Source organism: Phaseolus vulgaris, chromosome 7, assembly GCF_051622355.1.
Source record: "Phaseolus vulgaris cultivar YP4 chromosome 7, ASM5162235v1, whole genome shotgun sequence".
Classification (NCBI taxonomy): Eukaryota; Viridiplantae; Streptophyta; class Magnoliopsida; order Fabales; family Fabaceae; genus Phaseolus; species Phaseolus vulgaris.
In genome coordinates, this window is record NC_143504.1 from 27,350,572 (window position 1) to 27,363,539 (window position 12,968).

Genomic DNA, 12,968 nt, shown 5'->3' on the forward strand with positions numbered 1-12,968 from the left:
ACTTCCATTACAGGTTGCTGCACAAACTGAAATATAAATGAAAAAAAGGTGTAAAAAATTTGCCAAAGAAAGTTTAACAACAAAAAGGAGATCTCTTTGAGTGGAAGTCCAAACCCTAAGTAGCCAAAAAAAAAATCCATTAACGATTAATTAGCAAAAAAATGGAAAATGAAAAAAACCATGAGGACAGACGAACAGACGAAGGAAAAGATTTCACCTTAGTGCTTGAACATACGATGGATATGAACGAAAATCATTCCACTTCCACTAACGATTGCTGCAGAAACTGAAATGTAGATGGAAAAAACGTGTAAAATTTTTTACAAAGAAAGTTTAACAACAAAAGGGAGATCTCTTGGAGTGGAAGTCCAAACCCTATGTAGCCCAATAAAAAATTCCATAAACGATTAAATCAACAAAAAAAGGAACAATGAAAACAACCATGAGGACAAAAGAACAGATGAAGGAAAAGATTTCACCTTGGTGCTTGAACATACGATGGATATGAACGAAAATCTATTCCACTTCCACTACTAGTTGCTGCACAAACTGAAATGTAGATGGAAAAAAAGTCTAAAAAACTTTACAAAGAAAGTTTAAGAACAAAAAAGAGATCTCTTGGAGTGGAAGTCCAAACCCTAAGTAGCCCAAAGTAGTCCAAACCCTAAGAAGCAAAGAAATAGTAAAAGAGATGAAAAGAATTAGCAGAAACATGAAAAGAACAAACCTTTGATAAGAAAAAACGTGTAAAATTTTTTACAAAGAAAGTTTAACAACAAAAGGGAGATCTCTTGGAGTGGAAGTCCAAACCCTAAGTAGCCCAATAAAAAATTCCATAAACGATTAAATCAACAAAAAAAGGAACAATGAAAACAACCATGAGGACAAAAGAACAGATGAAGGAAAAGATTTCACCTTGGTGCTTGAACATACGATGGATATGAACGAAAATCTATTCCACTTCCACTACTAGTTGCTGCACAAACTGAAATGTAGATGGAAAAAAAGTCTAAAAAACTTTACAAAGAAAGTTTAAGAACAAAAAAGAGATCTCTTGGAGTGGAAGTCCAAACCCTAAGTAGCCCAAAGTAGTCCAAACCCTAAGAAGCAAAGAAATAGTAAAAGAGATGAAAAGAATTAGCAGAAACATGAAAAGAACAAACCTTTGATAAGAAAAAACGTGTAAAATTTTTTACAAAGAAAGTTTAACAACAAAAGGGAGATCTCTTGGAGTGGAAGTCCAAACCCTAAGTAGCCCAATAAAAAATTCCATAAACGATTAAATCAACAAAAAAAGGAACAATGAAAACAACCATGAGGACAAAAGAACAGATGAAGGAAAAGATTTCACCTTGGTGCTTGAACATACGATGGATATGAACGAAAATCTATTCCACTTCCACTACTAGTTGCTGCACAAACTGAAATGTAGATGGAAAAAAAGTCTAAAAAACTTTACAAAGAAAGTTTAAGAACAAAAAAGAGATCTCTTGGAGTGGAAGTCCAAACCCTAAGTAGCCCAAAGTAGTCCAAACCCTAAGAAGCAAAGAAATAGTAAAAGAGATGAAAAGAATTAGCAGAAACATGAAAAGAACAAACCTTTGATAAGAAAAAACGTGTAAAATTTTTTACAAAGAAAGTTTAACAACAAAAGGGAGATCTCTTGGAGTGGAAGTCCAAACCCTAAGTAGCCCAATAAAAAATTCCATAAACGATTAAATCAACAAAAAAAGGAACAATGAAAACAACCATGAGGACAAAAGAACAGATGAAGGAAAAGATTTCACCTTGGTGCTTGAACATACGATGGATATGAACGAAAATCTATTCCACTTCCACTACTAGTTGCTGCACAAACTGAAATGTAGATGGAAAAAAAGTCTAAAAAACTTTACAAAGAAAGTTTAAGAACAAAAAAGAGATCTCTTGGAGTGGAAGTCCAAACCCTAAGTAGCCCAAAGTAGTCCAAACCCTAAGAAGCAAAGAAATAGTAAAAGAGATGAAAAGAATTAGCAGAAACATGAAAAGAACGAACCTTTGATAAGAAAAACAAAAAAAAAATATCATTTTTATGCTGTGGAACAAAGAAATCGTAAATGAGATGAACAAAATCCACATAACAGAAGCAATAATCACCTCGAGAAGGAGAAAGCCGAAATGAAATGAAGAAAGCCGAAATGAAAAACCATACATGAAACCCAGAGAAGAAGAAACCAAAAGACAACGAAAAAGAAAGAGAAACCGGGAAGTAGAGAAATAGAAGAGAGAGAAATGCTGAAAGTATATAAAGAAGGGGAATATTTAAAGAAATGGAGTTTTGCACACGTATAAGTTCTACGGCGTACCATTTATCACTCCCATAATGAGTTTCAGTTTGCTATTTTTAGTTAAAATTTAAAAAAATTTCTTTTTGAATTTTTTTAGAACTTACCTTGGAAGTGTCTTCTATTTGTATTATAGATAGATTGTATACTTCAAAAATACTTTAAGATAAGATAATGTAATATAGAAAATTATATAATTTAAAAGATTTTAAATTACATAATGTATTTTTATAAAAAAATACTTTTTAGACTTACGGATTATACAAGAATTTGAATATGATTTATGGATGAAAAAAAGTTGAATGTAGAAAGAATTTTTCTCACACACTTAAGTAAGTGTATGTCTATCCTCATGCCACTTTGTTCAGACCTACTATATAAAAAACGTATAGCTAGAGCTTTGATAACTTTTTCATTATAGTCTAGAACGTTCACTTGTACACAAGTAAAACGAAAAATATTTATCTTATTTAATGCGGTAGTAAAATACTACGCCCCCAATTTTTTTAAAATAAGTTTTGTATTTCTGAAAAGTAAGAAAAAAAACTCATTTATCTACTACTCCATCCTGCTTGTTATAAGATATTTTATAATTTAATATTCATCACTTAATTTTATCAAATATTTTAACAGTAAAACAGTAATTTTAAAAATTAATAATAATGAAAATTAATTAAGTACATTAGCATTTTTGTATAATTTAATTAAATCTAACTAATGTGTCGTATCAACAAAAGGAACAAACAGATAAATGAAATGACAGGGTAATTTAAAATTTTGTGCCGGAATTTGAGTGGTAGACACCGAATTGCATAGCTTGAATCCAATCCGCTGGGAAGAAGAAAAGAATGGCTTCAGCTGCGCTTCAATTCTGGTATTTGACAGCTCCTATTTCCCACCGTTACCCCCATCAGTTGGCTTCCCTAACCTCACTGAAATTCGCAACTCCTGTTTCTGCCACCAATACCATTTATCTTCCCAAACCTCTCACTGTGCGTTTTGCTCTTACTGAATCCGACTCGCCCAAATCCATTCAACCTGACCCTCAAACTCTTCTCCAAGAAATTGCTGTAACTCATTCATACCCCATCCTTCCAATTTAACGTTCTCTTCTGCCTGCGTTTAAATTTTCAACTTTCCAAATATTCCTTTCTCAATGTAAATTCGTGATTCAAGAGTTCGTGTGCGTTTTCGTTGCAGGGCAATTTAGATCTTCCTCCTGATTACTTTGCACAGTTTCCCCGTGATCTTCGATTAGACGTAAGTGCCATGAAATTCTTTGCTTTGCCCATGTCAGCATTATCATGCAATCGTTTCCATTATCAATCCATAGTGATATAAAGATGCCCCTTTCCTCTGGAATCATGTTTTTGTTTCAAATTTTGTGAAGCTAAACGACGCCGCGTTCGACCTTTCAAACGGACCTGTTTTAGACGAGGTTGGTACTCATTACTGGCTACAATTTGCGACCCCAATTCTGATTCCAATTAAGATTGAGTGTTACAATATGAAATGCTAATGGTTGTTGACCTTGTCATTTAGCTTTCTATTCATAACAGTCAATATACTCGTGGTTGTTATCTTGAAGCACTTCATTTGATGCTCTAATCCATTGATTACCTCCAAAAGATGTCTCTACTTTGTGTTACGTGTGTCTGGTGTATTCCCCATTCCCAAATATAATGGTTATATTTGTTTAATGGGAATAAATATACTTTCTCAGTGTGGCCAAGAGTTGGGAGAGACTTTGCTAAACCTCTCTCGAGCGTGGGAACTTGCTGAGACAGCAACATCTCACTCTTTAGCTAAAAAGATTCCTTTAATTGAGGCCAAGTTGACAGGTTCTGCCAAATCAGGTAAACCCATGAGAACGTAATCAATGAGGTTCTGCCAAACCCATGAGAACTTAGCTTGAAGATGTCTTTGTTCTTTTTGCTGATTAGCACTTGGAAAGCGTTTGATATCTGCTGGAAGAAGGTTTCAATCAATGGGACAGTATGGCCAAGGTGAGCCACAAAAGGTATTATACTCTATTCCCTTTGTGCCCGTGGATCTCTCTGGCCTTCGTCATTTTGATGTAATGAGAAAATGATTGAATTTCTTTGGGAAATAACTAGCTGGTATCTGTTCAGAATGAATGGTTGTGCTCTTTTCGTGTTTGTTGGCTATATATGGGGTCATTTACCCTCCATATGATATAATTTAACTTCTTTTTAAAGTTATTTTCTCTCACTAAAACCATATATTGTGTCGAAACACATTTAGGATATCACCAAAGAGGAACTGCGGAAGGGAACCATAAAGTACTTCACTTTAATAAGCTCTTAGGGGTTGTATGTACTTCATAGCTTGAAGTGTGATTACTTAGGTAGCATTTGACATAGCCGATTTCGGACTTTCCTTTTAGAAGAAGTCACGACACACAATGTTCTAGAAAAGCTCTTAAAAACAAAAGTAACTTTAATTGAAGCTAATTGAGAAGCTTATACTTTTTGAGAAGAGAAGACCAAAAAAGCTTGGCCAAACATGACCTAATTTCAGGGCATCAATGAAACACATGGGGTAGGAGTCTAATTAGATTTTTGTTTTTTCACAAATATGGCTCAACTATTATACATAGAAATCTATGTCAACAAAGTTAAAGTATTGATTTTTATCTCAATAATACTGATATATTGCAATGTTATCATAGATTGCAAAGGCAATGATTGCAGCTGGTAGAGCTCTATGTGCTAGTTCAATGTCAGAAGTGACAGTTGAAGAACCGAAAGAGGAGACTAGGGTGCTGAAAGTCTGTAATTATTCTGTCTATGGCACGTTTTATGCAATAAGAAACTATAACTATGAAAAATTAGTAACCTGATTGCCAATTGCAGTTTGGAGAGTTGCAGGTCGAAATAACACCAGATAAGGCCAATATCGGGGCTGTAATTGGATTTGTGTTTGGGTAGGTTTTCCAATTTCAACTAGAGTTTTATAAGAGAAAGGATAGAGACGGGGAAAACTTAGTTATTGTTTATATTTGAAACATAGGATTCTTTCGTGGGAAATTGCTCAGGGAATTCAAAACATTCCTGACAGTTCTTTGGAGTATGCAAACGACAATGCTTTGCTGCTTGCTAAGGTGAAATAACTTCTCACTCGCATCACTTCAACTTGTTTCTGTTAACTACTGGCATCTGATTATCAAAATCTATAAATATTCGGCTGCAGTCTTTAAAGGGAGCATTGCTTGCTCTTTTCTATTTCTCAACGTTCTTGTCTGCATTTACCTCGGGGGGACTTGTTCTACTTGGGTTACAGCTCAAATCAAAGAAAGGTTGAGCTTTAGGTGCGCCTTCCCTCGTTTTGCTTGTAAATGGTGTATATGCACGGTCTAAGTTTATTAGTAATTGTAGTATATATTCATAGTAAAGTACCAAACTCATCACATGGTTGGAAAACAATGAACATAGTAGCAATACTTTTGTTCAACTTGAATATGGAATGATATGTACACTTCACGACTTCTGCCTTTTATTCTCGGTAAGAAAACAGAGTACCATTTATTACATTGTCATATTTTTTGTTTTTCTCACTAAAATACTTTTTGTTGAGGAGGTTTATGAACTTGTCCTTTTGTGTGTCACGAGTCGATCTGGTAATAAGAAACCATTTTATCTCTAGCCAGAGCATGTTGTGAGAGTTCAATGAAACAGTCCTGAATTGTAGTATGTTTTTTTATTAATCACTTGGGTGTTTCTTCCTGCACCTCGACAAAGTTCTTCCTGCACTCCCATCAAATATGTAAAATGGTCAAAATGTTCCATCTAAGATCTCATTCCAGAAAGTTTTTTCTGGAATACATTCCAGAAATATTATTTTTGGAAAACACAGCTCGAAATATATTATACATATTCTGAAAATCTTATCCCGAAAATTCTTTCCAGAAATTTTGGGAAACTTTTTCGGGAATATATTTATAAATTCTGAAAAGGGGTGCCTGGGAAGATTCAAAAAATGCTAATCCAGAAGTTATTTTAAAAAGAGATAAAATCGTCTTTTCAGATATTGATGGGGTGCAGGAAGAATTTTGATGGGGTGTAGGAAGAAACACCGTAATCACTTTGGTTCGTTACCAACCAAGGCCCATTAATTCAATTGATAAATATTCTGGTGTACTGCACTGTATGTCATGTATATGAATATGGAACAATAATTATGTTATGCGGACAGAACTGCTTCTCCGACATTGTATGGTGTAAATTGTAATGTACTAATGTCTATATTAATGAAAGTTATCGATGTTTAAAAAAAGTGAATGAATAAATAAGTCAAAGCAGAGCAGGTAATGCTTGGAATCATATATGCGACCTGTAGGAAAATTGTTGGGTCATCAATGATAAATTAATTGTTTGAAACAATGTTGTCGATTTCCACCCTCCATTTATCTTGCTAAGAAAGGAGAATTACTTTGGTTATGGTGGTGCATCAAATATCTTGCTAGGAATAGAGAATTACTTTTGGTTATGGTAATATATCAATTAGTGATATCATAATATATAATTGGGATGTAAAGGTAGTTTTTTTTAGGTTGAATTAGATCTAAATTTAATCAATAATATGATATCTGATCCAAGTGAGATTCATTGGAGTTATTAGGAAGGAAAATGTTACTTTGAATCTTTCCACCTCCTCCTATGGGCACCTTTTCGTATGGGCACACATGTAAAAAAATTATTTCTGCTTTTATTTTTAGTAGTTGTAATCTGAAATAATTCAGTGTTGAGTTTAACAGTTATAAATTATAACAATTCAGTGTTAAATTGTTATTAGAACTCTGTTATGAAACCCTTGTAGACACCATCGAATCACCTCCAAACTGATATTAGATTATCAATTTTGTAAGATTAAATTACTTTATTATTGATTTTTATAAGGTTAAATTAATTGATTCAATTTGGACTCACTTCCACACACCATTCATCATTCTCTGTAAGCATTAGGTCAGCGATTTGGACCTTACTGCATTCTCTATAAGCATTAGGTGAAGGGTATTTGAGAAGTTACTTCTGACAATTGAATAATTAAAAAATTTGGTGACGAGTGCGAATTTCAGTCGTCAATGAATGAACAGTCACTCATGCTCTTTGACATGGCCAACATGACCAGTATTTGAAGTTGAGTGAGAAATTGATCTGGAACACGCATCTGATTTAAAGATTCGTGTTTAAAGTACTGAAAGATTCGTATTGTGGTAGTAATTTGGATTTGTATATTGCCTTAAGTCCACACTCTTACATGCGTATGTGATTTGTTTTTTAGTTGGAGGAGTACATTGGACCTTCAAAAACCCATAAAATAACATACATTACACATCAAAATATAAATTCAGCCAATCATTCATGCTCGTATCTTCTTCGGCTAATAATCACAATTAATCTACCTAATACAACTTTCCTTCACGATTTTTATCTTTTGGGATAATATGCGATTTAAAAAATAAATTAATTATGCTAACATTATTTTAACAAAAATACGCCCATTTTTTTTTAAAAAAAAAACACTCGGAACATAATTATAGATGTTTTGTTTTGTCTTACTCCATGTATCTTTCAAAGATTTATTTAGTTTAACTTTCATTTTTGCATGTATGAGTCTAATGTATCTAATCATTATACTAACTATCACGTTATTTATAAATTGATATATCACTGTTTTGAACATATGTTCTTAGTGTTCTTTAATAAACCACTTTTATTTTTTATTTTCTTAATATTCTTAAAACACTGATAAACCATAATGTGATAATGTAGATTCAAGGATTTTCACATATACAATTAACAAAAAATAATAATTATAATAATAATAATAATAAATAATAATTAAACTAGTTCTGATTTGAGCCGTTATTTTTTAATTGATGTATATATATCCTCTTCTTCTAGTTTGCCATTTGTTCCTTTCATCTTTTCCTTCTTTTTATTTATTTTTCCTTTAATTTGTTTCCTATTCTATACCGAGTGTGAAAAATATATTACTATTATGTTAGAGTGACAAGTCAAAGGGTTATCACATTTTTTTACCCTAAGAGAAAGAGGATTGTAGTTAGTAAAGATGTAGTATTTGAAGAAGAAAAAAAGATGTTGGGAACAAAATTATAAAAAAACAAATACAAACATAATTTGTTTGTTTGCGGTGATGATGGTTTATATAGTGATGAAAGTTAGAGAGAACATAAAAGTGAGAGTAAGGTGATGGTTTAGAAGAAGACGTAATGGTGGTGAGAATAATGTGAGGGGTAGTAATGTTAGGAATGAACATAATGCAAGGGTATTGATGATAAAAATGAAGTAGAGAAGTTTGGATGTAAATGCAATTGAAAGAAGGATGATGATACCAACTTGGATAGAAGGATTTGCAAGTGATACAGGTTGAGTGAAGAAGAAGCAAATGCCTACATAGTATACCATATTATGAGTGATGGTCCAATTTTATATATTGAAGTTGTGAAACATGACAAATGAAAGAAAGTTGTGGAGAATTGATATGACCAAATTTTACAAGAAGTTGACCATAAGTCCAAATGACTATTCAAGGCTAGGTCAAACATCTCAGGCCAAGACACAGAGCTTCACCATCCATCAGAAGATCCTCAGGAGAAGAACAACCGGGCTTGAGCCAGAGTACCAATTATTTTTCCTTCTAGTCTTTTTAAGATAAGTTTAATTTGTAATAAACTGAGCTCACATTGGCCCAATTAGAAGAAGAATAAGCTAGCTTAGGCTTCTAGAAACTGATCACCCATGTGTCACCCATGTTCTCACCTTTGACCTAGATTCTAGAAGACTCCTCATGTGCTACATTTGACCTAGTTTCTAGAAGCTTGTAGTCATTTACGCTCCTATCCTTCCTCTTTTCCTCTCCAAGGCACTCACTCATATTTATAAATAGGATGTCTCTCCTCTTGTAAATCACATTGAATTTTGACGTAAAGAAACTCTGTTTGAGTGAGTCTAGGGTGTTCCTATATTTTCTCTGAGTCGTTTCTTGGCAGAGATAGTTGCAAGTGGCGACTCCATCCTCACTCATCTTGGAGCTTCCTCCCCCAAGTGGCATGATCCCTCTTCATTTCTCTCCACTCCTTAAGCTTCCTCTACTCCTTACTTTTTTCTCTTCAATTCTACCATTACTCTTTTTTTCCTTTGTTCATTATCTCTTTAATTGTTTCGCCATTTTATCTTCCTTTTCAATTCGGTTTCTTCATTCCTCTGTCTTGCTTTATTTTTTGCAATCATCACACTAGTGCAAAAAAGGAATTTTACACCGGTCCTACCACCGGTGTAGATGTGGGTGTTGTAAAATGTCAATTACATATTACATCGATTAAGCAACCGATGTTATATGTAGCCCCATATTACACGGTTACTCGAGCCAACTAGTGTAATATGGGGGATTAATATGTGCACTGTGTAAGACACATATTACACTGGTTGGCTCGAATAACCATGTAATATGGGCTAGTTTTGAAACTGGTTGAGGCCACATATTACACCGGTTAAGGTCATAACCGGTGTAATATGTGCCTCTAGAGCACATTATAGCCTCATATTACATCGGTTATGGTCATAATCGGTGTAAAATGTGCCAGTTTTTTTTTATGAATTTAATAAAATGCACTTTTACCATAATTTATAAACCTGTAAATATAATAAAACCAAAATACCAGCCAAATTGATTTATATAGAGAGAGAAATATAAAGACATTTTATTGAAACTAATCAAAATTGTATAATTTACATCTAATGAAAATGTACATATGTTAGAAAGATACAAATCATTGCATGTTTTGATTCCTAAGTTGTAGAAAGTACTTGGCCCATTCCTGACGAATTTGTTCAAGACTTTGTGTGCTTAGTGGCTCGAAATCTTCAAAAAGCTGAGAAATGTAAGAGTCTATTAGTCTTCATACTAACAAATATGCATAATGAGAAGTTAGAGCAATTAAAATCACATAATACCTGCTCCCAAGAGTCTATAATCCTCACACGTGCCATGGTCTACATCCAATGCATAACATAATAACCACATTCAAAGTTCCCTTGTTGCTTATTGTACTATTATGAAATATAAGTAACAATTGATTTAATTGAACTAAAAAAGTAAAACTTAATAGCTTTATTGAAGAAGTGAATATATACTTTAGGATAAATCCAACATAGATTTTGTGATGATGAAGTGGATCTACCCCGTAAGACACTGCATACATTAATTGCACTAAAATGAGAAAAATCACTAGTAATTCAGAATAAATTACAATAACATACCTTTGTACTACATCTTCATATCTTGACTTGGCTTCTTATGCAGTGAACAAAATCAGATAACATTGTTGTTTATGGGGCAAATAAGCATCAATTGCTAGTGAGACCTAGTATAAAACATTTCATTAGTCATTTTTATAATTATGTAAACTTTAAATGTAACAAGTTTTAATTACCCATTTATAAAAGGAGAAAAATAAATCTATTTTCTTGATATTTGAATTCATCTTTGAATGTAAGTCTGAAAATCAAGTATTTTATTCCTAGACTTCTGTATGGATTGGGGCTTGAGGAAACCATAAGTATCAAAATTTTCCATGTTCATAATTATCTGATTTATATACCTACATTCTTAATATAAATATGAGTGGCATGATTTATGAAACATCATTCAATTAAATAGCATGTAATTATTAAGGGTACTTACATTATCCATAGTTGAATAACTGCGATGCTCAACAATTGATTACCCTGGATGATTTCAAAGACATCTTGCATGGTTATGTACAGTGGTATACCACCATTATCAACCCCAAATAATGTGGCATCCCAAGGAATCACACGAGAATCTTGAAACATTTGATGTGAAACCCTAACTAACTCTTGGATTGTGTCCACATATGGTTGGACTTGTGGTTGGACTTGAGGGCTTAAAGGACCACCAATTGTTGCATTTTGTCTCATAGCAAAGTCTTGTAAAACATAATAACAAATATAAATTATAAATATAAAAACCACTCTAACACTAATAGCGCTTAATGAAATATACCTGATAATTTTTTGAAATGGTCTTTATCAGATTTGTAGGCCATGCAATAAATGTTCCAAGTGCCTCTCCCACTGTATTAACCCCTAATGTGGGCACTGGAATTACAACAAATGCATCCTTAACTTTTTCAACCACCACTCTAGATAAATCACTCTGCATGGGCAAGGTGTGGATGGTTGAACCTCCTAGATACATTCTGCAAATGGCCACTACACGAGGATGATTTCCATCAACAAATAACTTGCACTGGTAGAAGGATTCAGTGTCATCATCTTCATAGTCCTCCACATCACAACTACCTTTGGTGATAGCTCGACCATGAACATAAATTACATCCACTGGTTCAGCTGGATTATATCGTTGCTCAAATTCAACTCTTAACTCTTGAGTAACTTGTTCTTTTATGCTCTTAGTCATTTGTCCAATCAGTCTCTCTTTCAATTGTGTAGTTAATTGATCCATCATCTGTTGACTGACATTTGCAAAAAAGCTAGGTCGAGAAACTGATTCAAAATATTGTCTAACACCAAAACCAGTCGTACGAACACGCCCAGGATGTTCTTCAGTCCCAATGGCCACGATCAATATGTCATCTCGACCTTTGGGAACAAAACTTCCCTGTGAGCTTTGCTCCACTAGCTCATCCTATAAAAACATAATACAATGTGTTAATATAATAATATGTAATGATAAGTTTGTAACACTAAAAGTATGACATGTAATTATGAACTTACAATACGTTGAGAAATCTCTAATGATTTTGTAGATGTCATGTGACCCAATGTAAGAAGTTTTCCTCCCATGTTTTAGTTGATGGTAACTTGTGTTCTCTTCACATATCGGGCAAGCACTATCTCCTTTAACACGAAAATCACTCAAATTCCTATATGCTCGAAAATCGTTAATGGTTCAAAATAACAATGCCCGCAAATTGAAATTGACCTTCTCATATGCATCAAATACTTCAACTCCTTAATCCCATAAAAATTTCAAGTCTTCGATCAATGAACTTAAGTAAAAATCTGTCATTTCCAGGTTGTCTTAGCCTTGATATCATCATAGACACATTATATATTTTCTCTTCATACACAACCAATACGACAAATTATAAATAATGACTAAAACTGGCTACTAACTATGTTTGCTACTTAAATTACTGTAAGGATTCATACCATTTGTTGCAAGACCAAGTCTAAGATTTCTTGGATCATTCCCAAACTCAAGAAACAAAGAATCAATTTTCTTCCATTGCGGTGAATCGGCAGCATGTTGTAACAATCCATCAGATTTTTTTTTTCCATTTGCATGCCACCTGAGGTTTTTTACATCACTAATGATGCAATCCTAGCTTGCATTGCTATGAGTCTTTTGTTTTGTATTTTATGGTGCGGAATTTGGAGGGATTAGGTGGCTAAAATGAGTGAAAGAAACTATGAAGTATTGGTGTATGGAGAATGATGATGAAGCTTAAGAGAGGTTAGGCCAACTCCTAAGAAAATCCAAGCAAAACACTAATAGAAGTGCAAACTTGAGAGTGAGAATTTAAAGACCAATGAGCTAGCAACTAGGGCA

At 33.6% G+C, this 12,968-nt stretch overlaps 2 protein-coding genes across 3 annotated transcripts; one reads left to right on the forward strand and one right to left on the reverse strand.

Moving 5' to 3' along the window:
- Positions 1-3,065: 3,065 nt before the first annotated feature.
- Positions 3,066-5,830, forward strand: LOC137816884 (LOW protein: ammonium transporter 1-like protein). Of its 2 annotated transcripts, none has more exons than XM_068620046.2 (9): positions 3,066-3,394; positions 3,525-3,584; positions 3,715-3,762; positions 4,048-4,180; positions 4,268-4,344; positions 5,017-5,115; positions 5,201-5,271; positions 5,358-5,448; positions 5,538-5,830. In XM_068620046.2, exons 1-9 carry the CDS (start codon positions 3,173-3,175, stop codon positions 5,646-5,648), a joined length of 912 nt encoding a protein of 303 aa, XP_068476147.2. In that variant the 5' UTR covers positions 3,066-3,172; the 3' UTR covers positions 5,649-5,830. The 2 variants fall into 2 exon arrangements, 1 of the variants encoding a protein (XP_068476147.2); XR_016523530.1 differs by having other exon boundaries at positions 3,091-3,394; positions 4,268-4,330.
- A 5,220-nt stretch (positions 5,831-11,050) lies between these two features.
- On the reverse strand, positions 11,051-12,169 carry LOC150025854 (uncharacterized). The gene is made up of 3 exons (XM_090304777.1): positions 12,131-12,169; positions 11,374-12,041; positions 11,051-11,276 (listed from the first exon to the last, which is right to left on the reverse strand). Exons 1-3 carry the CDS (start codon positions 12,167-12,169, stop codon positions 11,051-11,053), a joined length of 933 nt encoding a protein of 310 aa, XP_090160903.1.
- Between the last annotated feature and the right edge of the window lie 799 nt (positions 12,170-12,968).